The sequence below is a fragment of the Petaurus breviceps genome, unplaced genomic scaffold (genome assembly GCF_028583685.1).
Source record: "Petaurus breviceps papuanus isolate PSGF00001 unplaced genomic scaffold, PetGlider_PUasm1.0 37, whole genome shotgun sequence".
In the NCBI taxonomy this organism is placed as follows: Eukaryota; Metazoa; Chordata; class Mammalia; order Diprotodontia; family Petauridae; genus Petaurus; species Petaurus breviceps.
The window spans coordinates 62,187,562-62,213,213 of record NW_027186296.1 but is presented as its reverse complement, the minus strand read 5'-3'; the positions used below and the strand labels follow the sequence as shown (position 1 = coordinate 62,213,213).

The window sequence follows — 25,652 nt, the reverse complement described above, 5'->3', positions numbered from 1 at the left end:
TATACATAGATATGTGTGTATAGGAGGGTATATAGATATATGAATACATATATGAGTGTGTGTATATTTGTTTGCAGGTACACATAAAAAGAGGGCACAGAACTAGTTGAATAGGAAGGAATAATACTTAAAAAGGTAAAACTGAGAGGTAAGAGAAGAATATAATGAGAGGAAATGGGGAGAGATAGAATGGGGTAAATTATCTCATATAGAAGAGGCAAGGGAAAACTTTTACAAAGTAGGCGAAGAACAGGAAGGCAAATGGGAATGAGTCAACCTTACTCTTATTGAATTTGGCTTAGGGAGGGAATGACATATACACTAAATAGGGTATACCACCCTACAGAAGAGTAGTGGGGAAGAGAATGAGAGGAGTGATGATGGAGAGGAGGGAAGGCTGGGGTGGAAGGAAGTTAGATGCACACACTTTTGAAAAGGGATAGCGTCAAAGTAGAGAATAGAACCAATGCGGAGCGGGATAGGATGGAGGGAAATATAGTCAATCTTTCACAATATATCCACAATGGAAATGTTTTGCATAAGTATACATATGTACAACCTATATTGAATTGCTTATCTTCCCAGTAATGGTGGGGTGATGAGGCAGGAAGGGAAAGAATCTGGAATTCAAAGTTTTAAAATCAAATGTTTATATATATAATTTTTACATACAACTGGAAAATAAGATATACAGGCACTGGGGTATAGAGATCCATCTTGCCCTACTGGAAATTCAGAGGGGTTATGGGGGAGGACAGAGGACAGAGCAGATTGAGGGAGGGTTTATACAGTGGGATCTCTGTGTTGGGATAGTGGGTAGGGGAAAGATGGGGAGAAAATTTGCAACTCAAACTGTTTTGGAAATGAATGATGTAAACTAAAAATAAACATAAAATTTAATTAAAAAAAAAGTTTTTCCCCCACTACTGGGGTTGGTATTTGTGAGAGAGAAAAAACATAGGTTTTATATTGATTGGGGTGAAAGTATTTTTTTTTTAATTCACACACCAAGCTCATTGTCATACAGAGAAATTTGGTGGGTACCATACACAAACATGATCTCAGGTTCCTGAAAAGAGACATGACTATCTAAATAACTTTCCAGGGATAGAGGAGCCATTATCAAACAGGCATATAGAATAAGATATACAGTTTTGATGAGAGGAGGTAAATTAAAAAACTGAGCATAAGCAAGAGAGGGCTAATTAATGTAGAGTCTACCAGAAGTTCCAGGGAATTCCCATGATGGAGAGGAAGGAAAAAGGATGTTGCTAGACAGATATAGGGGACAAGCACACAAAGCTATATGAAAACATATAAAGGGAAAAGGAGAATTGGCAAATAAAAACCTAGAAGCGGGAAAACCAATTGCCTGCCAAAGACATGGAAAGAAGGGACCCATATGCTTGTAGATAAATGAAGTAGCAGAAGGATCAGCACAGCTGGGAGATATAAGTTGGAGGAATAACAAGAGCTTAATCTTTCAATGGTATTGTGAATAATAAGCATTGTCTAGATCTAGAATGGCAATGGAGGTGCTGCTCAACAGAGGGAAAGGACATTTAATTCTATTGCAACCCAGAATTATAGAAATATATAGGAAACTATAAACTGGATAGTGACAGAAGTTTGGAAGATTGTATAGGTCCTTGGAAAGGCAGTAGCCCACTAGAGTTACCTTGGCTATTTGTGCATTAAGATGTGAATGTTTTGTGTTTTTTGTTGGAGTAAATAAAACCTGCCTTGTATTCAATGTTGCATTAGTCTGAGTGCTTAAAAAGAGCTAAGAGAAACATGAACCAATTCTTGATTTCCCATTGGAAAACAAGTTCTTATTTAGAAGGCTTACACATTTAAACCAGTCTAAATGAGCCCAGAATGTGAGTAATAGCCATTGTTTACACTGTGTATGATGTTACACTATATATGATGGCTATGCATTTCATAATCCCTTTTGTGAAAATCTGGACTCTACTCCCTATTACAAGGCCTGCAGCACCTTTCCTGCTTTCCATGATCTTTTATAATCTGTCACTCTGGTTTAACAATCATTCCTTTCTGTTATAATACTCAAGGATGGAGTTTATCCAAGCCTGGTGATTTGAACCCACTGAGAAGGATAAGGACCCTTTTTACAATCTTCTTTTCATCTTTGGTCTTAATTCCCAGTTAATTGTGTCTTTTTCTGTCCTTCACATACCAAATATTATACTGCAGAATTGTAGAGTTAGAGTACAAAGGCACCTTCTGGCAAAAGCACCTTATTTTAAAGAGGATAAAATGCAAGACAGGTGATTTGCTAAGACACACAAGCAGCTAGTCTTAAAAGAGGGATGTGAACCCAGATTCTTGGATCTGAGAGCACAGTATTCTTTCTACTGTACCACACAGCCTTTCCATCATTCACGTTGGAAAGCAAAATATAACATTAAAGAGTTGAATAGTTTGTCCTAATCATTGTTCATTACCATCAAAAATTCCATATGGAGTGGTGACTCTGTTCTTTCTCTGGCCCTTTTGTCTTCAATACAGCTTTAAAAAAAACTCTCATTGTTGACCTTAGCCTTCATCATCAGATTTAGCTCCCTTGCTCTTCAATACACTTGAAACAAGAATTATGTTACTCTTACACTTAGCTAATCTTGCTATCAACATCTGCCTGCCTAGCTACCTTTGTCAGAACCTGTGACTTCAATTATTTAGAAGAGTCCCAAAGGGCAGCCAGGTAGCACAGAGAGTAAGAACACTAGCCTCAGTGTCGGGAAGACCTGGGGATCGAATCCAGGCTCAGACACTTAGCACCCACCCAGAAACACCTGGCCGTGTAACCTTGAGCAAGTTACTTAACCCCAATTTCTTAGGGGCAGCCAGGTGGCTCAGCGAGTAAGAGTACCAGACGCAGTGTCGGGATGACCTGGGATCAAATCCGGGCTCAGATACTTAGTACCACACCCAGAAATAACTGGCCGTGTAACCTTGAGCAAGGTACTTAACCCCAATTGCTTTAAAAAAAAAAAAAGAAGAAGAGTCCCAAGTGAGGACAATACCTCAATGTACATTGACATTTATAATAAAGTCCTAGGCCATTTCCAAGGGCAGTGGGTGATTTGTTCAGGGTCACACGGCTACTATGTCAAAGGCATGACTTGAACCAAAGACTTTCTAATTCAGAAGGCAACTCTCTCTCATCTCTCATGCTTCCATATAGGCAGTTTTGTAGTGGAGTGGTTAGAGTGATATACTTTGAGTCAAGAAGACCTATGTTCAAATCTGGTCTTGGATGGTTACAAGGGATGTATGGCTGAGTCACTCATTTAACCTCCGTTTGCCTCAGTTATCACCTCTGTAAAACTGGAGATAACAAAAATACTTGCTTCTTAGGGTTGTTGTGAAGATAAAATGAGATAATACTTATAAAATGCTTTGCAAACTTTAAAGTGATAGGTAAATATTACCTCTTGTCATTATTGTTGTTGTTTTTCTATGTCTTTTTTAAGGACAAGAAGATACTGACAATTCAAGGAATGGAGGAAGTATCCACAGTGACAAAATCAGAGATCGGTGGAAGTACAAATTATCTTTCTGAGAGGAATTTCTGAAACGCAAATAAGTCCATATATTTTGAATACACCTGGCAATGATAATGCAGTCACCACATAACTGTCAGGTAATATTATCTTTTTCCCCTGCAAAACCCATCCTCGCTTCCATTGACTCTGCCACTGGGAAAAAGATTGCAACAATCATGGGGATTCAGAATGTGTTAACAAAGAATAAGTTATGTCAAGCTAACTTTAATTCCTTTTTTGATAGAATATTAGACTAGTAAATCCAGGGTATACTGTAGGCATAGCATATATTTATTTTGGCAAAGCATTGAAGCAATGCAAGCCAGAGGATGGGAGCAAGCAGGAAAAGGATAAGGTCATAAGCATTTGTTAGGTGCATGCTTGTTTGGTTATTACCTTTTGTGCTTGAAGAAGACCAAAATAACATCACTATATTGGGGTTAAGGTACAGTGTGTCTGACTGATCTCGTGTCATCCTCACAATAATGCTGAGAGGTAGGTCCTACTATTATCCACATTTGATAGTTGAGGAAACTGAGGCAGAGAGGTTAAATGACTTTCTCAGGGTCATACAGCTGGTAAATATCTATGCTAGATTTGACCTCATGTCTTTCTGACTTGAGGACCAGAATTCTATCTACTGCACCACCTAGCTGATAGAACTATCTGGTGATAGAGTTAGGTGGAATCCAACTAAACATCTTTACTCTGTGTTGCTTAATAGAAAGGGGTGCAAGTGATGTTTTTCAAGGAGTATGCTCTGTATTTTAATAATGAAGATTAAGACAGACAAACCATATTTACTAGATTTTCACGTGATATGACACTGAGATCTATAGCTAAGACATTGGATGGAGTATTACTTTCAGGATCAACTAGGAAGTGCTTTGTTTGGCCTTTAAAGATCATCACAACCTGGCCCTTCCTACCTTTCCAGTCTTTTTTCCACTTTATTCCCTACACATACTCTACCAAAAAGTCAAAAATACTTTCTCTCTGTAATTCACAAATGACACTCTCTCTCCCAACTTAATATATCTGTTTTTGCTGCCTTCCAAGAAAAGAATGCTTTCCCATTTCACCTCAACCTTCTAAAATCCACAGCTTCCTTCAGAGCATAGCTCAGGTCACGCAAACCCTCCCTGATTCACCCTAGCCTAGTTTTTAATGAATTGCTCTCTGTATAAGGAGTAACATGATCAGATCATAAGAACCACATAAAAACATTGAAAGAAAGGTTAGTCTAGCAATGGTATAGAAGTTAAATTGAAGGGACGTGAACTTTGAGTCAGGGAAACCTGATAAGTGGATATTTCAATATCAAGTGAAATTATGGGCAGTACTTGAATGGCAGTGAGAAGAGAGAGGAGGGAATGAGTATGAATTATGTTGTGGAGGCAACTTCAATAAGAATATATATGGCTCTGTTTTCATTAAATTATAACTACTACCCAGTGACCTAAGTCCTGTTTTCCCTTAGTATTAAAAGTTTCAGTGTCTCCTCTAACCTATGATAAAGATCCCATGAAAGAAAGTATGGCCCAGGAAGCAAAAAGACCACTGCTCTCAGAGGGAAAGAAACATCCACCATTAGGGGAAGTAAAAGGGATACTCCTGCCAAGAACAACAGTGAATAACTGGGACCAAATACAAAAATTCAAGGCCAAAGATGATGATCTTGTCATCTGTACCTATCCCAAGTCAGGAACAACGTGGATTCAGGAAATTGTGGACATGGTTGAACAGAATGGAGATGTGGAAAAGTGTCAACGATCAGTCATTCATCTCCAGCATCCTTTCATTGAGTGGGCACGTTCACCTCAACCTTCCGGTGTGGACCAAGCCAATGCAATGCCCTGTCCTAGGATAATGAAGACGCACCTTCCAACCCAACTATTGCCTCCATCTTTCTGGGACATTACCTGTAAGATCATTTATGTAGCTCAGAATGCCAAAGACTGCATGGTATCCTATTACCATTTCCAAAGGATGAGCCAAATACTCCCTGAACCAGGAACGTGGGAAGAATATTTTGAAAACTTCATAAATGGAAAAGTGAGCTGTGGCCCCTGGTATGACCATGTTAAAGGATGGTGGAAGGCAAAAGATAAACACCAAATTCTCTTCCTTTTTTATGAGGACATAAAAGAGAATCCAAAGAGTGAAATTCAGAAGGTGATGAAGTTCATGGGAAAGAACCTGGATGAAAAGATACTGGATAAAATTGTGCAGGAAACATCATTTGAAAAACTGAAGGAAAATCCCATGATAAACCATTCTACAGTGCCCAAAACTATTATGGACCAATCTATTTCCCCCTTCATGAGAAAGGGAATTGTTGGAGATTGGAAAAACCACTTAACTGTGGCTCAGAATGAAAAATTTAATCGCGACTATAAGAAGAAGATGGAAGGAACCTCTCTAACCTTCCACATGGAAATATGACAACAGTGATAATGATAATGATGATGTTGATTATGATGATGAGAGTAATATTAATAATAATAGCTACATTTATATAGCACTTTCAGGTTTGCAAAGTGCTTTGCAAATTTTATCTCATTTTATCCTCACAAATCCATTCTTAACAGCCACCAAACAGTAGAACCTAAAAAGCATGCTCTAAATGTATAATCTAGTGGTAGAATTGGTCTTCAATAATTGTAATGGTCATATAACACTGTTATTAAAAAGACTAATAATTAATGGTGGCTAGTGTCTCTGCCCTTATAAATGAGCTTGACTTATTAGACCAAGTAAAGCACTGAAGCTTGGAAATCAGGAACTTTCTTCTCATTGTTGCCCCATTAGGTTTGGTCAAGTCAATTATTATCTTTGTGCCTCAGCCTCCCAGCCTACAAAATAATAATATTATGAGTATAATTATGTACATCTTAGTACAGCTACTAAATAAGACTGCCTATGGAATAGAAAAAAAAACATGCCACACTGATCCAATTTTAATCACATCTGAAAACCACAGAGGCTAAAATTTCCCTGAAGGGTTTGTTAGTTTAGATTTTTACTCAAAAAGATCAGAATCTTTTGTACTATGTACTACCTACGTGACCTTAGGTAAGTCATTTAGCTACTTCTTTCAGTTTCCCCCTTTGTGAAATAAGGGGTAAAACTAGATGACTTCTGTGGTCTCTTTCAGATCAAAAATCCTTAGATCCTAAGGCCCTGGTATAGTCACATCAATTTAAATAACACATATTTTGTAAATTGGAGTTAAGCCAGGGATTGAAGCAGTTGGGGGTAGTGACATCTAGATGACAGAGGACAAAACAGTTTACCCAACTTGTTATCTTGGAGTGCCCAAATAGACTGAACCAAGCACAAAATCCCAAACCAAGAAGAATAAATTTAATTAGAGGTTGCTGTAGAATAGATTCCATTGTGTTTCCATCATTAAACTTCTCAGCTCAGTCCAGAACTTCACAATTAGTTCTGTAAGACTACATGTGAGTAAAGGTTTGTTTTGGTTTTTTTTGGAGGAGGAAGGTAGAGCAATTGGGGTTGAGTGACTTGCCCAAGGTCATACAGCTGATTTTTTTTTTGTGTTGGGTGTCTGAGGCCGGATTTTAGCTTGGGTCCTCCTGACTCCAGGGCTGGTGCTCTATTCACTGCACCAATTCACTGCCCTGAGTAAAGGTTTTATAAATACTTGCAAGCCATTTGTGTTCAGATTTATACTTTCACCTCCATATAAGCCCACATATCTGAACTTACATTCCCTTTGGAAATATGTTGTTATCAATCCCATTGATTCATAACTTTCTTGTCAATAAAATCTCCTAAACTTCTCTAATTTTATTTTTCTCTCATGCTGAAGATATTAATAATCCGATACACAAATATGTTGTGCTAATACTTTGCAATCTGATCAACTCCTTCCTCACCCACACTTCAAAATGTTTTGTTTTGTTTGCTTTGCATCCTGAGTGCCTATCACAGTGCCTTGCAAATAGTAACCACTTAATGAATATTTTTGAATTTAAAAAAAAAAAAATATATATATATATGAAAGGTGATGGGGAAGATGATGGAGAACAGGCAGCAACTCAGCTCAACTATCCCAATATTCCCCTCTAGAGAACTTTAAAATAAGACCTGTATGGTTATTTCAATCGATGCAGAAAAGGCTTTTGACAAAATACAACATCCATTCCTATTAAAAACACTAGAAAATATAGGAATAAGAGGCGGCCAGGTGGCGCACTGAGAAAGAGTGCCAGCCTTGGCATCGGGAGACCCGGGATCGGTTCTGGCCTCAGATACTTGGTACCCACAAAAATAATTGGCCATGTAACCTTGAGCAAGTTACTTAACCCCAATTGCTTTTTTTAAAAAAAGTATAGGAATAAATGGAGCCTTGCTTAAAATAATAGGTAGCATCTATTGAAAGCCATCAGCAAGTATTATATGTAATGGGGAGAAGCTAGAAGCATTTCCCATAAGAACAGGGGTGAAACAAGGGGGTCCACTATCACCCCTCTTATTCAATCTGGTATTAGAAATGTTAGCAGTATCAATTAGAGAAGAAAAAGAAATAAAAGGAATCAAATTAGGCAAAGAAGAGACCAAGCTATCACTCTTTGCAGATGATATAATGATATACTTACAGAATCCTAGAGAATCAAGTAAAAAACTACTTGAGACAATAAGTAAATTTGGCAAAGTTGCAGGATATAAAATAAACTCACATAAATCCTTTGCATTCCTGTATATTTCTAATGAAATTCAACAGCAAGACATAGAAATAGAAATCCCATTTAAAGTTACTGTAGACATTATAAAATATTTGGGAATCCACCTGCCAAAACAAATCCAGGACCTATATGGTCACAACTACAAAACACTTTTCACACAAAGTCAGATCTAACTAATTGGAAAAACATTAATTGCCCGTGGCTGGGTTGAGCTAATATAATAAAAATGACAATTTTACCTAAATTAATTACATATTTAGGGCCATACCAATCAATTTACCAAAAAACTACTTTATAGAGCTAGAAAAAAATAGTAACAAAATTCATTTGGAAGAACAAACGGTACAGAATATCAAGGGAATTAATGAAAAGAAATGCTACAGAAGGTGGACTAGCTATACCAGATTTCAATCTGTATTATAAGGTAGCAGTCATCAAAACTACTTAGTACTGGCTGAGGAATGGAGTAGTAGATCAATGCAATAGATTGGGCACACGAGACTCAGCAGTCAATGACTATAGTAATCTATTGTTTGATTAAACCCCCAGACCCTGGTTTTGGGGATAAGAACTCACTATTTGACAAAAACTGCTGGGAAAACTGGAATATAGTATGGAAGAAACTGGGCATAGCCCATTATCTAACACCATATACCAAAATCAAGTTTAAATGGGTACATGATCTAGTTATAAAGACTGATACTGTAAGCAATCTCGGAAAGCAAGGAATAGTTTAACTGTCAGATTTGTGGAGAGGAGAAGACTTTATGACCAAACAAGAATTAGAGAGCATTACAAAATGCAAAATGGATAATTTTGATTACATTAAATTGAAAAGCTTCTGTACAAACAAAGCCCATGTAACCAAGATTAAGAGGGAAGTGGGAAATTGGGAAAGAATTTTTACAACCTATGTCTCTGATAAAGGACTCATTTCTAAAATATACAGAGAATTGAGTCAAATCTATAAGAATACAAGTCATTCCCCAATTGATAAATGGTCAAAGGATATGAACAGGCAGTTTTCAGAGGAAAAAAATTAGATATCTATAAGCATATGAAAAAATGCTCTAAATCACTATTGATTAGAGAAATGTAAATCAAAACAACTCTGAGGTACCACATCTCACCAGTCAGATTGACTAAGATGACAAAACAGGAAAATGACAAATGCTTCAGAGGATGTGGACAAATTGGAAGACTAATGCATTGTTGGTGGAGTTGTGAACGGATCCAACCATTCTGGAGAGCAACCTGGAATTATGCCCAAAGGGCTATAAATAATTTCATACTCTTTGATCCAGCAATACCACTTCTAGGTTTGTATCCCAAAGAGATCATAGAAGGATGGGAGGAAGACCCATATGTACAAAAACATTTATAGCAACTGTATTTGTGGTGGCAAAGAATTAGAAATGAAGGGGGTGCCCATCAATTGGGGAATGGCTGAACAAGTAGTGGTATATGAATGAAATGGAATACTATTTTGTCCTATAAGAAATGGGGAGCATATGGACTTCATATTTACTTGGAGAGGTCTATACAAACCGATGCTGAGTGAGAAGAGTAGAACTAGGAGAAATTTGTACACAACTACAGACACAACATATGTGCTTTGACCAACTTTAATAGACTGGACTCTTCTCATCAATGCAGGGTTATAAGTCAACCCCAAAAGACTCATGATGGAGAGAGATGTCTACATCCAGAGAAAGAACTAGAAAGAACTGAGTTTGAATCCAGATGGAAGCAAACTACCTGATCTTTTTCTTTTTCTTGTTTGGTTTTGTTTCCTCTTTCCCATTGTTCATTCCATCCAATACAATCCTTCTTTATAACCTGAGTAATGTCTAATGTGAAAGCAGATCTTATACTTGATTGTATGCTGCCATGGGGGGGGGGGGGAGGAGCAGAGGGAGGGAGAGAAAATTTGAAATTCAAGGAATTGTGGAACTGAATCTTGTAAACTAAAAGTAAACCAACAAATTAATAAACACCAAAAAAATTTTTTAAATAAAATAAGACCTGAAATCAAATACTGGCCAAGGTTGGGGCCAATGCAGTACATACCCCAGTCACACTAGCAGCAGGCTTTGGAAGTAGCTACAATGATGGCAGCAACAGCTTCAGGAGCTCCCAGCCCAAAGATGGTAAGGGATTTCAACAACTGATTAGATAGAAATTACAGGGGACCCTTTACTAGATCTGAGGGCAGGACCCTCTGGCATTGCCCAGATGGTACTATCACTTAGAATATATTTCCATATTAGTCACAGTGGTGAAAGAAGAAACAGATCAAAAAGGAAAAAAAAACAGGAAAAAGAATAAAGTAAGTGATAAAAGTATGCTTCGATCTGCATTCAGAGTCCATCAGTTCTTTAATCAGATGGGTGGAGCATTTTCCCTCATGAGTTCTTTTGTATTTGTCTTGGAATATTTTGTTTCTGAGAAGAGCTGAGTCATTCACTGTTGATCATCACACAATTGTTGAATACGGTTTACTCTGTTTTCCTGGTTCTGCTCATTTCACTTTGCATGAGTTTATACTAGTCTTTCCAAGTTTTTCTGAAGTCTGCCAGTTCATAATTTCTTATTGCCCAATGGCATTCATCCATGAAGCACAGTTTGTTCAGTCCTTCCCCAAGTGATGGGCATTCCCTCAACTTCCAATATTTTGTCAACACAAAGAGGGCTGCTATAAATATTTTTGCACATGTAGGTCCTTTCCCCTTTTTGATGCTGTTTTTGGAATATAGACCGGGTAGAAGTATTACTAGTTCAAAAGGTATGCACAGTTTGGTTGCCCTTTGGGCATAGTTCCAAATTACTCCCCAGAATGGTTGGATCAGTTCACAATTCCACCAACAGTGCATTAGTGTTGCAATTTTCTCACATCCTCTCCAGCATGTTTCATTTTTCTTTTTTGTCATATCAATCATTCTGAAAGGTATGAGGTAATACCTCAGAACTGTTTTAATTTTCACATCTTTAATAAAAAATTACTTAGAGCACTTCTTCATTTGCCTATAGATAGCTTTGATTTCTTCATTTGAAAATGGTCTATTTATATCCTTTGACGATTTATCAGTTGGAGAATGGTTTGTTTTCTTATAAATTCAGTTCTGTACATATTTGAGAAATGAGGCCTTTGTCAGAGACACTTGATGTAAAGATTGTTTCCTAGAATTCTGCTTTCCTTCTAATTATGGTTACATTGGTTTTATCTCTACAAAAAAAGATTTTTAATTTAATATAAATTACCTATTTTGTATTTCATGATGCTTTCTACCTCTTATTTGGTCATGAACCTGAAACTCACTTAATTTCTCCTTTAAGAATTCAGATGTTGGGGTGGCTAGGTAGTGCAGTGAATAGAGCACTGGCCCTGGAGTCAGGAGGCCCTGAGTTCAAATCTAACCTCAGACACTTAACATTTACTAGCCATGTGACCTTGGACAAGTCACTTAACCCCAACTGTCCTGCCTTCCCCCCTCCAAAAAAAGCAAAAAAAAAAAAAAGAAGGATTCAGATGTTATGCCACTTGGTGCATATAAGTTTAGTGCTGATATTAATACATTGTTTATCATACCTTTCAGCAAGATGTACTTTTCTTCCTTATCTTTTTTAATTAAGTCTATTTTTACTTTTGTTGAGGTCAGGATTGCTCCCCCTGCTTTTTTCTTTTTTCTTTTTTTTTACTTCAGCTGAAGCATAATATATTCTGCTCCCACCCCCTGTATGTGTCTCTCTGCTTCAGGTATGTCTCTTGTAAACAATATATTGTGGGATTCTGGTTTTTATCTACTCTGCTATCTGCTTCCATTTTATTGGAGAGTTCATTCCATTCACTTTCGTAATTGTGGTTACTGTATATTTCCCTTCAACCTATTTTTTCCTCTCTCTCCTTTCACCCTTTCCTTCCTCACCAGTGATCCAAATTCCTAATGCTGTTGTCTGGCATGTGCTGAGATCAGTAGAATGCTTCTGCATTTCTCTGGGGCTACATTGAGACACCTGGCCGTCTGGTCACTAGAGGTTGCTTGTTTTCCTGGGGTTATGCTGAAGCACATGGTCATTCTCAGAGCTAGAGTTTAGCCATTGCTCTAGCTATGCTGAGGTACATGGGGGTTTGGGGGTCCTGGTATTGGTGTTTGCCTGCTCCACCACACAGGGTCAGGATGTTCCACTGGTTTTCTGAGGTGGGACTTGTATCTGTCTTACTGGGATATTTCCTGTTCTGGATTACATTCCCCTTTTACCCAAGTGAGACAGACTTTCTTGCCAATCTTCCAAGTTTCTTGGCCTCAAAGATTGTTTCACCCCCACCTTTTTACTGGTTCTGCTGTTCCAGTACTTATTTTGGGGAACTATTTTATGGTTGCTTAGAGGTGAATATGGGAGAGTTACATTGATTTGCTCCTCACTCTGCCATATTTCAAGAAATCATAAAGGAAAACTGCCCTGATATCCTAGAACCAGAGGGTAAACTAGAAATTGAAAGAATCTACCAATCACCTCCTGAAGGAAATTTTCTAAAGTAAAAACTCCTAGGAATATTATAGCTAAATTCCATAGCTTCCAGGTCAAAAAGCAAGAAAGAAACAATTCAAATATCATGGAGCCATAGTCAGGAGTGCATAAGATTTAACAACTTCTACATTAAAAGAGTGGAGGGCTTCAAATATTATATTCCAGAAGGCTAAGTAGTAAGGAATACAACCAAGAATAACTTACCCAGAAAAATTGAGTATAATCTTTAAGGGTGAAAATGATATTTAATGAAATAAAGGATTTAAAGCATTCCTGATAAAAAGATTGAAACTATATGGAAATTTTGACTTTCAAATAGAAGATTTAAGAGAAGCATTAAAAGGTAAAGATGAAGGACAAATCCTAAGGGACTCAATAAGATTAAATTGTTTACATTCCTATATGAGGAGATAATACTTGTAACTTCTAGGAACTTTATCATTGTTAGGGCAGTTAGAAGGAGTATACACAGAGAGAACAGGTGTGAGTTGAAAATGATATTAGTTAAAATTAAAGGGTGAAATAGAAGACTAGGAGAAGGTGAAAGTAGAAGAACAGAAAAAATTATCTCACATAAAAAAGGTGTTAGGGGCAGCTAGGTGGTGCAGTGAATAGAGTACCAGCCCTGGAGTCAGGAGGACCTGAGTTCAAATTCGGCCTCAGACATGTAACACTTACTAGCCATGTGACCCTGAGGAAATCACTTAACCCCAATTGCCCTACTTTCCCCCCTCCAAAAAAAAAACACATAAAAGAGGTGCACAAGGTAAAGCTTTTACAGTGGAGGGGAAAATAGAAGTGGGTATGGTGGCAGAAAAAACCTGGCAACTCATTCTTGTCGGAATTGGTTCAAAAAGGGAATAACATACACACTCAGCTGTGTATAGCAATCTATCTTACCATGTAAGAGGTAGAGAAGATAAGAGAAGGACAGAGTGGGGAGGCAACTAATGGAAAGTGTATTAAAGGAGGACATGGTCAGAACCAAAACTGTCTTTTGAAAAGTGAGAGGAGAGAGAGAGAGAGAGAGAGAGAGAGAGAGAGAGAGAGAGAGAGAGAGAAACATAAGTGGGGAAAATAGGATAAAAGGGAATACACAACTACTAATCATGAAAGTGAATATGATTGGGTTGAACTCATCCATAACATGAGTGATAGTGGGATGGATGATAAACCAGAATCCTACAATATAATGTTTAGAAGAAACAAACTTGAAACAACCACAAACAGAGTAAGAAAAAGGGGTTTGAGTAGAATATATCATGCTTCAGTAGAAGTATTTAAAAAAAAAGGCAGGAGTAGCAATTTTGATCTCAGACAAAGACAATGCAAAAGTAGATGTAATTCAAAAAATAAGCAGGGAAACTAGGTTTTTCTATAAGGTACCATGGGCAATAAAATAATATCAATACTAAAAATATATGTGCCCAATGGCATAGCATTGAAAGTAAAAGTTAAATGAGTTACAGGTAGAAACAAATAGTAAAACTCTGCTGGTGAAAGACCTCAACTTTCCCCTCTCAGAACTACATATATCTAAACAATGAATTAAATAAGTTAAGAAGATAAATAGAATTTTAGAAAAATTAGATAAGATAGAACTTGAGAGAAAATTAAATGGAAATACAATGGACTATACCATTTTTCTCAGCTGCACATGACATCTTCACAAAAACTGACATATACTGGGGCATAAAAACCTCACAAATGCAGAAAACACAAATATTAAATGTAGTCTTTTCTGACCATAATGTAACAAAAATTACATTCAATAAGAGTCTGCAGAAACATAGATTAAAAATTAAATGCAAAGTAAATTATCTAATCCAAAAGGGTGAGTCAAAGAACATATCATAGGAAAAAAAAACAATAATTTCATTAAAGAGAATCACAACAATGAGAAAACATGCCAGAATTTTGGGGATGCAACCAAAGAACTTTGTTGTGGAAATTTTATATTTTTCCATTTTTCCATTAGTAAAACCAAGAAAAGCAAATAAGTGAATTAGGCATGCAACTGGGGAAAAAAATAGAAAAATAACAAATTTAAAATCCCCAATTAAACAGCAGACTGAAAGTCCTAAAAAATCAAAGAAGAAATTAACAAAATTAGAAGTTTAAAAAAATTGAAATAACACATAAAATTAGCAGCTGATTTTCATGAAATAAAAACAATAAAATAGATAAACTATTGATTAATTTGACTTTTTAAAGAGAAGAAAACCAAATTACCAGTATCAAAAATTAAAAAGGTGAAGGCACCACCAATGATCACAAAATTAAAGCAATTACTAGGAGCTATTTTGCCCAATTATAAGTGAATAAATCTGAAAATCTAAGTGAAATATAAGAATATTTTAGGCATATTTATGAAAATTCATATTAATGGGAGAGGAATATAATACTTAAATAACCCTATCCTAGAAAAAGCAATTGAACATGTCATAAATGTGCTCCCAAGAAAAAAATCTCCAAGATCAAATGTATTCATAACTGAATGCTACTACCCTTTTAAAGAGCAGTTAATTCCAACACTATATAAACTACTTAGAAGAAAAGGCAAAGAAGGAATCCTACCAAATTACTTTTATGGCACAAATATGGCTCTTATTCCTATACCAGGAAGAGCAAAAACAGACAAAAAAAAACACTGTAGTCCAATTTTCCTAATGAGTATTGATGCAAAATTTTTACATACAACACTAGCATGGGGTGGCTAGGTGGCACAGTGAATAGAGTACCAGCCCTGGAGTCAGGAGGACCTGAGTTCAAATCCGGCTTCAGACACTTGACACAATTACTAGTCATGTGACTTTGGGCAAGTCACTTAACCCCAATTGCCCCTCAAAAAAGCAAAAAAAAAAACCATACACTCTCAAGGAGATTATAGCAATATATCACAAAGATCATACACTATGACCAGGTAGGATTTATACCATGTGTACAGGGCTAGTTCAATGCTAGAAAAACTTTCAGCAGAATTGACCATACCAATAACAAAAACAACAAAAGTCATGTTATTATCTCAATAGAAAAAGCTTTTGACAAAATGTAATACTCATTCCTATTTTTAAAAAACACTTTAAAGTTTAGGAATAAATCTAACTTTCCTTAAAACCATAAAGATTATCTATCTAAAACCATTAGCAAACATTATCTGTAATCAGAATGAGCTAGAAGCCTTCCCAATAAGATCAGGAGTGAAGCAGTGATACTCATTACCTTCCATATTATTCAATTTTGTACAAGAAATTCTAGCAATAAGACAAGAAAAAGAAATTAAAGGAATTAGAATAAGCAATGAAGAAACAAAATTATCCCTCTTTACAGATAATATTATGCTATACTTAGAGAACTCTGGAGAATCAATTAAAAAACTAGATGAAACAATTAACAACTTTAGCAAAGTTATAAGATATAAAATAAACTCACACAAATCATCAGCATTTCTATATATCACTGACAATGTCCAGCAGAATGAGAGAGAAAGAGAAAAAGAAAAGACAATATATAATACTTGGTAGCATACCTGCCAAGATAAACTCAGGAACTATATAAACACAACAGCAAAAGACTTTTCATACAAATAAAGACAGATCTAAACAATTAGAGAAATATGAATTGCTCATGGGAAGGCTGATGACAATTCTGCCTAAATTAATTTACTTATATAGTGCCATACAATTAAACTACCAAAGATTTACTTTTAAAGCTAGAAAAAAATAACAAAATTCATTTGGAAGAATAAAAGGACAACCTTGGGCAAGTCACTTAATACCAACTACCCTCCAAAAAAAAAAGCCAAAAAAAAGAAGAATAAAAGGACAAGATTATCAAGAAAATCAATGAAAAAAATATAAAGTAAGGTAGCCTAGCAGTACCATGTTTCAAACTATTTTACAAAGAGGTAATCATGAAAACTATCTGATACTGGCCAAGAAACAGAGATTAGGTATATAATACACCATAGTAAATGACCATAAGAATTTAGTATTTGATGAATGCAATAATCTAAGCTTTGGGGACAATAATTCACTATTTGACAAAAATTGTTGGAAAAACTGTAAAGCAATTGGGAGAAAATAGGAAAAGCTGTAAAGCAATAGGCAGAAACTAGACTAACAATTTACACTGTATGACAATATAAGATCAAGATAGGTACATGATTTAGACATAAAGGATGATATAAACAATTTAGAGCGTTGGGGAATATTTTACATGTCTGATTTATAGATAAGAGAAGAACTTATTACCAAACAGGAGCTAGAGAGCATTATAGGAAACAAAATTGATAATTTTGATTGCATCAAATTAAAAATTAAACCAATTCAATTAAGATTAGAAGGAATGTAAGTAACTGGGGGAGTGGTGGGGAGTTACAGCAAGTTTCTCTGAAAAAGCTTTACTTCTCAAACATATAAAGAAATGAGTCGAATTTGTAAGAATATAAGTCGTTCCCCAGTTGACAAAAGTTCAAAGGATATGAAAAAGTAGTCTTTAGAAGAAGAAATTAAAGTTATACAGTAAAGTAAAAAGTTACCTAAATCACTACTGACTAGAGAAATACTAAATAAAATAACTCTGAGGCACCACCTCACATCTATCAGATTGGCTAATATGAGAGAAAAGGAAAATGATAAATGTTGGAGGAGGTGTGGAAAATAGGGACATTAAGACACTTTTAGTCAAAATGTGAACTGATCCAATCATTTTGGAGAAAAATATGGAACTATGCCCAGAGGGGCATAAAAATGTGCATACCCAGCAATATCACTACTATGTGCATATCCCAAAGAGATCAAAGAAAGAAGAAATGACCTATGTGTACAAAAATATTTATAGCATCTCTATTTTTTTATAACAAAGGACTGGAATTGAAGGTGATGCCCATCAATTAGAAATTACAATTGAATACTATTATGTAATAAGAAATGATGAGCAGTATAGTATCAGAAAAACCTGGGAAGACTTAGAGAAACTGGTGTAAAGTGAAGTGAGCAGACCCACAGAGCAACAACAATATAGTACAATGATCGATAGTGAATGACTTAGCTGTTCTGATGAATAAAATGATCCAAGGCAATAAAGACTTACAATGAAAAAAAATGTTACACACCTCCAAAAAAAGAATAGATGGAGTCTGAATGCAGAATGAAGTGCACAGGTTTCTTTTTCCTTTATTTTTCTTGCTTTTTTGTAGCATGGCTAATATGGAAATATATTTCACATGAATTCACATCAACAATTGATATCACATTTCTTGCCATCTCAATGGGTGGGGGAATCAAGAGAGAGAGAGAGAGGGATGAATAGAATGCAAAACTCAAAGTTTTTTTAAAAAAAAGAATGCTAGAAACAAATAAATACATAACAAACAAAAAAAAAAAGAAAGATGATGGGTATGAAAGAGTTAAAGGTAATGCCAATGTTTCAAACGGAATACTTGCAGTTTCTCTGTACAGCACTAGTTGTCATAAAAAAGATGGTTTAGGAAGGAAGATATTCATTTTGTTTGGGAACACATTGACTTTTATATGCCAGTACTGTTTAGGAAGGTGGAAATGAAGGACTAAAGCTCAGAAAATAACAGTTATGATTAAAGATTCATATTCTGGAATTACCTACATTTAAAAAATGGTAGATGAAGCCATGGGAGTTAGTGTAATCACAAGGAACAAAACCTTGGGAAATACACACATTGAGGGGTCAACAAAAATATAACAAAGGAAACAGAAAGAACAGAGAGATAGGAGAAACAAGTTATTGAGGTATCTTTAATCAAGGGAAATGAAAATATCCAGGAAAATCCTAGGGCTATTTTGAAATGAATGGGACCTCTTATGGATGAAAAAACTGAGACTCAGAATGATTAAGTGATTTACCCAAGGCAAACAAATAGTAAGCATCAGAGGTTGGATTGAAACTCTGATTGTGATTCCAGAGCCAGTCATCTCTCCGTTACAATAATGCCAAACATTGCAAAGATGTCAAGAAGATAAGGAATATTCCCACCGGATTTGGATTTATTGATAGCAAAATATGAAGAGTAGTTTCCATAAAGTTAGGGAGAAGGATTTTAAGGGGTTGAAGAGTGAAGACAGATTATTCTTTCTAGTAGTTTATCAATGGAAGAGAAGGCAGAAAAATAGCTTGTGGGAGTATAATGGTCAGCCAAGGCTAAAACAAACAAACAAACAAATAAAAACAGTTTTAAGGCATTTCCCAGGGAGTCCAGATGTGAACTTTCAAATAATGCAAGTTAAAAGTTCCATGGCAAAAATTGTTCCAGGATCTACACTTGGCATTAAAAGTTACAAAATCCCACCACAGGCAGCCTACATTTAGAAAGAAAGACAAAATATGGTCATAAAGGTTCTCTAACAACATAAATTCAGGGTCCAATAGAAAGTCTCTGAAATTTATAAGGGAAAAAATGAATACAAGTGAACACAGGCACAATCTAACCTCTACTGTTTATTGTTGCATTCAACTTCTAACTAGTCTAAACTAGCTCCTGGTGAGCTGGCATTAATTGGTCAGCTCTCTATCAGTTCCACAAGCAAAAAGACTAGACAAGGTTTTTTTGGTCCTCTGTGATTTCTCCCTGAGACAATCCGCTTGTGTGATGTCCTCCTTGCAGAGAGTTACTAATTTTCTGGAGAAGAAATAAGAAAGATAAAAATGGGAAAGTTTTGAATTAAATCAGGTACTCAACTAGACCCTAAGAAATTTCATCCTGCCAAGCACAAGGAGCTAAACTGAAAGAATATAAGGTGACTTTTTTATTTTTTTTTTTATTTTATTTTATGATGTGCACAGTCATCTTCCCCTTTGATTCGAGGTTTTCTAGGGGAAGAATGAGGGTTTTTGAAAATTATGAAAAGGCAGAGCAATCAGAGTCTTCCATTATCACAGGGATAAAATATCAATTTTTGTCAGGATAAAATGAAGCACAGATTGGCCCTGATAGGGAAAATTAAATTTCTGGTCTTCACTTGATTTGATATTTATCACTCCTTTACTGCAGAAATGTTCTGTCACAAAACATTAATTTTTTTTTTCCCATTCATCACACACCAAACAAACTGAAAGGCTTTTAGAAAGCAGAAGAGACAAATAGTCAGTAGGACTGAGTGAAATCAAAAGATTAGTGAGAAAAAGGAAGGAACGAGGAATGCAGAGGGACGAAGAGCTTCTCACAGTTTTGTTAGAAGGGGAATCCTCACAAAGTTGTGCTATCTGCTGAAGCGAAGGCGTCTTATTGGAATTGACTCTTGAAAGATTGATAAGATTTCAATAGGAAGTGATTTGGAGGGTAGAAGACAAGAGGAGCTAACAGAGGCACTCCATGCCTTAGTCAACAGCATTAAGGAGCCCAAAGGCACAACATAAACCTTGTCCACCATGAGAGTTGTCCTCCCTTTTTCTAGCTCCTTTGGATTCTATGTCCAGTTCAAAGAACATCTCTCTCAAGCCCTCCCCCTGTGTCACCAAGGATGTAAAACTCTTTCTTGAAGTGAGTTCTTCAAATACAACCCCACTACTTTCTGCCTGAACTGGCTTTTCCAGACAGATCCTGGATCTCTTAAACGTATAGTTTTCAAAATTCTATGCACACAGATTGTTCTCCAATATTCTCCCATCTTTATTAATTTTAACAATGTTTTTAACAACAGGATTATGTTCACTATTGTATATACTAAAAATATAAAAGCAACTCAGTTTGTCCATTGAGATGTTCTCTTTGCAACTAAAAGAGCAATGAATTTGGAGTCAGATGACCTGGAATCAAGCTCCAGCTCTGCCTTTTATTAACTGTATGACCTTTGCCAGTCACTTAATCTCTCTACATCCCAGTTTCTTAATCCTTAAAATGAAGGCCATGGACATCCCTTCCACGTCTACATTTATGATTCTGATTAACCCTTTCTAGTTTGTTCTTTCCTACTCTTTTTTTTTTTTTGCTCTGTTTAGTGTCTTATTAAAATTCCTATTCACTAACTCTCACCCTCACTACAGCCACGATGGTAGGAACTTGTCCTCTCTTGTCAGCTGCCTCTTGCTTGTCACTTCACTATTATGCACATTTACATTCAATGGTCTTAAGTTAACTCTGCCTCTAATGAAGGAGGAATGTACACAATTCACACATGATTGAAAAGGAAGATATTCATGACAAGCTGTTGCTAGTGAGAATGTTCACAGGTTTGTTCAGGAAACACTGCAAGAGCCTCAAGAATCAGGGAGGCTAATAAACAAGAGTCTGATTGTGCTGGAAAAAAATAGACTACCTCTCTGAACGTGAAAAAGCACAGTACAACTCAGAATCCCTTTTTGGGACATCACTACAGAAAGAGGGATACTGCCAGTATTGATGGAATGTAAATTCTCAAGTCATCCTTTATTTTATATCCCCCTGCCAAAATAAACTGAAGTTTCCTTGAATCAATAGTAATATCCCATTTTATTTCAGTAGAAAAATTAGAACAATATTTTCTAAATAATTTTCATATTTATTTGATTTTTTTTAATATTTTGCATCTATTCATTTAGCTATCTACCACACACATACATTGTATCAGGAAAGCTATTTGCCAATACACCTCTTCAGGCATGAGTGAAGGCTACTATTTTACTTGAAATTCTCACAAATATTCCCAGCAAGTAGCTTTAGGACCAGGTAATATGATACACATCACACATGGGAACTTATTGCTTTACTGCACCTACCAGTTTATAAGAATGAAGTAATTAGAAATGGAAAGAATTAGACAGGTACTCCAATCCAGTCTCCAGAGACCAATGCCAGAAGTTTCCTGTAATAAGCCCTTCCCTGGATGTATGGCTCATGCCGTTTTTAAGCATAGCGAGTTAAGAAGCTTCTACCACATTTCCTGAGAGACATCTGTGTGTGTGCACAGTTATAAAAAATATGCATAAATGTTTACAGACAAAGATATCTAGCTATAGAATCTCCTGATGCTTCATTTTGATTACCTCCCTGTCACCCCTACAGACCTTCCTAATGAATATCAACTTGTGCCACCACTAACGTCCCACTCCAATGAGTCATTTTTGGTATGGAGGTGATTGTATAATCAAAGATTATTCCAGTTGAAAGCATATACTGGGAGGTCTTATTGAGATGTAAAGACTTGAATTATGAGCCCATTGACAGATGACAGCTCTCCTCTCTCAGGACCATATAGCTAAATTCAGAAAGACCCTCAACTAGAAGACCAGCCACCAGGCTTTGATTATTTGACTACAAGTCACTAAGTACCATCAAATAAAACATTTGAGAGGTTACAGTCTGTATCAGTAGAAAATATCAATACCAATCTAATCATGAGTCTTTAAAAAAGAATCAGCTTATTACTCTAATATATATTCCAATTTCAAAAGATATCTTTTTTCATTTTTATTGTCCATAGGTTTGCCCCACTTAGACAAACTATTCTAACTTTATTTCTCTAAGGAAATGAAGTGCAGAGGATACATTTTATCAATGCTTTTTGTACACCTTCTATGTATCTATAGATTTCTAATATTAAGCTGTCATCTTGTGATTATGTTTGTCCTTTGTTTTCGAGGACCATGGCATCAGAAAAATGATGACTTGACTTGCAGTTGACTTAGATTTGAGTGAAGGAGGACTGTGCAAGGTCACCAGCCTCACTTTCTTCTCCAGAGTCATCTGGATCCAGTGACAAGATATTCATCAGGATGACTAGAGATTACTCAAGATGCAATGGGAGACCCTGGCCCTTTGAGGCTAGGTACTCACTTAGAGTGATGTTACACCCATTCAGTGAATAGGCCTCTTTAAGAAGTGAGTGAAGAGGGTGGCTAGGTGGTGCAGTGAATAGAGCAGAGGCCCTGGAGTCAGGAGGACCTGAGTTCAAATCCAACCTCAGATACAACACAAAAACTAGCCATGTGACCTTGGGTAAGTTACTTAACCCCAATTGCCCTCCAAAAAGCAAACAAACAAAGAAACAGAAAAGAAGGAGTAAAGAGATGGTCCCTTTAATTAGGAAAAAAAAAAGAAAGAAATCAAGCAGGGAGGGGAAAACCATCAGGGTATCTGTTCCAAAGAGAAAACAGTTACCGTTGACATTCACGGTAAGCCAAATACAGCCATTTAGCGGAGCTTGGAGATGGACCTGTTGTGGTCCAATCTATGAGCCTTGGAGTGAACTGGGTTTAAGGTTTTGTGAAAGGAGGGAGGGGAAGGAAAAAGGGAGGAAGGGAGGCAAGGAGGGAGGGAAGGAAGAAAGAAAGGAAGGAAGGAAGGAAGGAAGGAAGGAAGGAAGGAAGGAAGGAAGGAAGGAAGGAAGGAAAGAAGGAAGGAAGGAACGAAGGAACGAAGGAACGAAGGAACGAAGGAATGAAGGAATCTAGCCAGTAAACCCCAAGTTAAAGGGGCAACTTCTGGCCATCGAATTTTATCTTCCTTTGGAGAGGAGAAGGAAAGGGAGAGGACAAGCTGAGTTACCCAACTAGCTGGGTCCCTATTCAGGCAGCTCAGTCTACTCACAAGTTGTATGTAATACATACTTACATCTTGTGATAAAATAACTAAAAGGAAATCTTGTTATATGTTGACCTGAACAATAAACAATATGGCACAATTATTCTTTGTAGGGTCAGGGTATATTTAAGTGAAATTTTGGAATAGTAGAAAAATTGGACTTAGGAAAACCTAGGTTCAAATGTCACCTCTGACACTTACCAGCTACATGATCGTGGGCAAAAATTGCTTTATGTTGATGACTTCAGTTTCCTCATTTATAACATTTACTTAATCTAACAATCTAGTTCACTGTTCATTTATTTGTTTTTAGAAAAAGGCAATAAAGAGGATAATTATGCCTATTATACCTAACTAGCAGGATTATTGTGAGAGTTAAATGAGTTAATGTATGTAACTTGCTTTGAAAAACGGATAGCTCTATATAGATGCCATATATTATTATTTGAAGATGCATCATTTATTAGTTCAGCTGTCACTCTTCTATCTATTGAAAGGACCCCATTCTTGAGTCATATAGAAAATCACTTCCACATATCATCTCTTGACTGTGAGACCTGATATCCTGTTTCCTTTTCTGCTTCCAAGTTGTCCTGTGAATCTTCAGCAAAATCATTGGCATTTTCTCAATCAAGTCTCTCCTAGTACTGCTGTTTGTGTATTTCCCCCTTTTTCTGAAAATATGATTCAAATAGTTTCTCTCCGCATGAATTGCTTTGTACTTCTCAAGATGAATTACCTTCATGCCTACATTTCTCTTCCATCTGCATTATTTCCATTATCAATCAAATGATTTCTATTATAAAACCACCATATATTTGTAAGATAATTGGAAATTTTAGCTACAGGTGAAGTAAAAAGAAAAAAAACATTTCTACATCTCTCATTGGTGTAGGAAACCTCCCTAGTTTTGATCCAAAATAGACTTCCTTGATAATAATCTTTCCATTTGTTAAAAAAAAGTCCAATTTAATACTGACCTCAGTGATGCTTTACTAGATACTTTTTTTGCAGCTATGAATAGAGTTACTTATTGATGCCCCTCATCCCTGAAAGAATGGTTCAGTGTACTAGAAATGCAATTGTGGGACCTAGGTTCAAATCCTGACTCTGTTATTTACTGCCTTTGTAATTTGTTTGGTCCCAGATAGCTCTGGAGAAGAAAGTCAGGCTGCTGACTTCATATAGCCCTCCCTCACTAAAATCAAAGTCAATTGAAAGTAATTTCATCCTCTCCTTGATGTCTTGTTTTGGCTTTCTTGGATCAGAATGAATGTAAATAGTAACTGCAAAGTTTCTCCCCCTCCCAGTTTGATTTTTTTTTATTAAAGGGGCCATCCCTTTACTCACTTCTTAAAGAGGCCTGTTCACTAAATGGGCATTGCCTCCCTCAAAGTGAGTACTTGAAAAGACCTTAGCTTAAAATGGCCCAAGGTCACCTACTGCATCCTTGGCTGTCTCCAGTCATCCTGATCAATATCTGGCCACTGGACCCAGACGGCTCCAGAGGAGAAAGTAAGGCTGGTGACTTTGCACAGCCTTCCCTCACTCAAATCAAAGTCAATTGCAAGTCATGTCATCATCTCCCTCATGTCATGGTCCTCTTCAAGGATGAAGGACAAACCACAGCCTTTATAACTATAATCATCACTTATACTTATGAGTTTCAATTTCTTCGTTTGTAAAATGAAAAGATTACACTAGATGGTCTCAAAGACCCCTTCTGGCTCTAAATGTAAAATCCTATGAGGAAGCTAAATTTTGAACTAATGCTTTAGATTTAAAAAAATAGTTTATATTCCCTAAGCTGTAACAGAAGGTTTCCACTACTTTATTAGTAAAATCTTCAACAATATATTGCATGCTAGGGAAGAGAGGAGACATGGTGCATTGGACAGAGGTCCAAACTTGAAGGAAACCTGGGTTCAAGTACTATCTCTTATACACACTAGCTATTGTGACAATGAACAAGTCATTTAATTTCCCTGGGATTCAGATACCTCATCTGCCACGTGATGGGGTAGCATGAATGGACTTGAAAATCTCTTCTGACAGATGTTACAGAATAAAAATAGCAGTCTTCTCCCTTAATATTAGGTCTTAGTGGGAGTAAAAGGCATCTTCTTTCTTTTTTTCATATGATAGGCAAAAAATGCTTTCATAACTTAATTTGTAAAAATTTCCAAGAATTCTATTCAATTTCACGAAATATTTATGTGCTTATCATGTGCAACATAAGAAGTAACTTGGTTGAATAGAGAGAGTGCCAGCCTCAAAGTTATACAATCTGAGTTCGAATCTTGTCAC

The 25,652-nt window shown here is 36.4% G+C and overlaps 2 protein-coding genes across 2 annotated transcripts in view; one reads left to right on the top strand and one right to left on the bottom strand.

Annotated features, from left to right (window-relative positions):
• Positions 1-25,652, bottom strand: part of AGBL1 (AGBL carboxypeptidase 1) — a 995,991-nt gene that overhangs the window by 680,524 nt on the left and 289,815 nt on the right. The gene's annotated exons all lie outside the window — the stretch shown is intronic.
• Positions 4,990-6,076, top strand: LOC138168587 (sulfotransferase 1C2-like). The gene has a single exon (XM_069097533.1). The coding sequence runs from the start codon at positions 5,094-5,096 to the stop codon at positions 6,012-6,014; it is 921 nt and encodes a 306-aa protein (XP_068953634.1). The 5' UTR covers positions 4,990-5,093; the 3' UTR covers positions 6,015-6,076.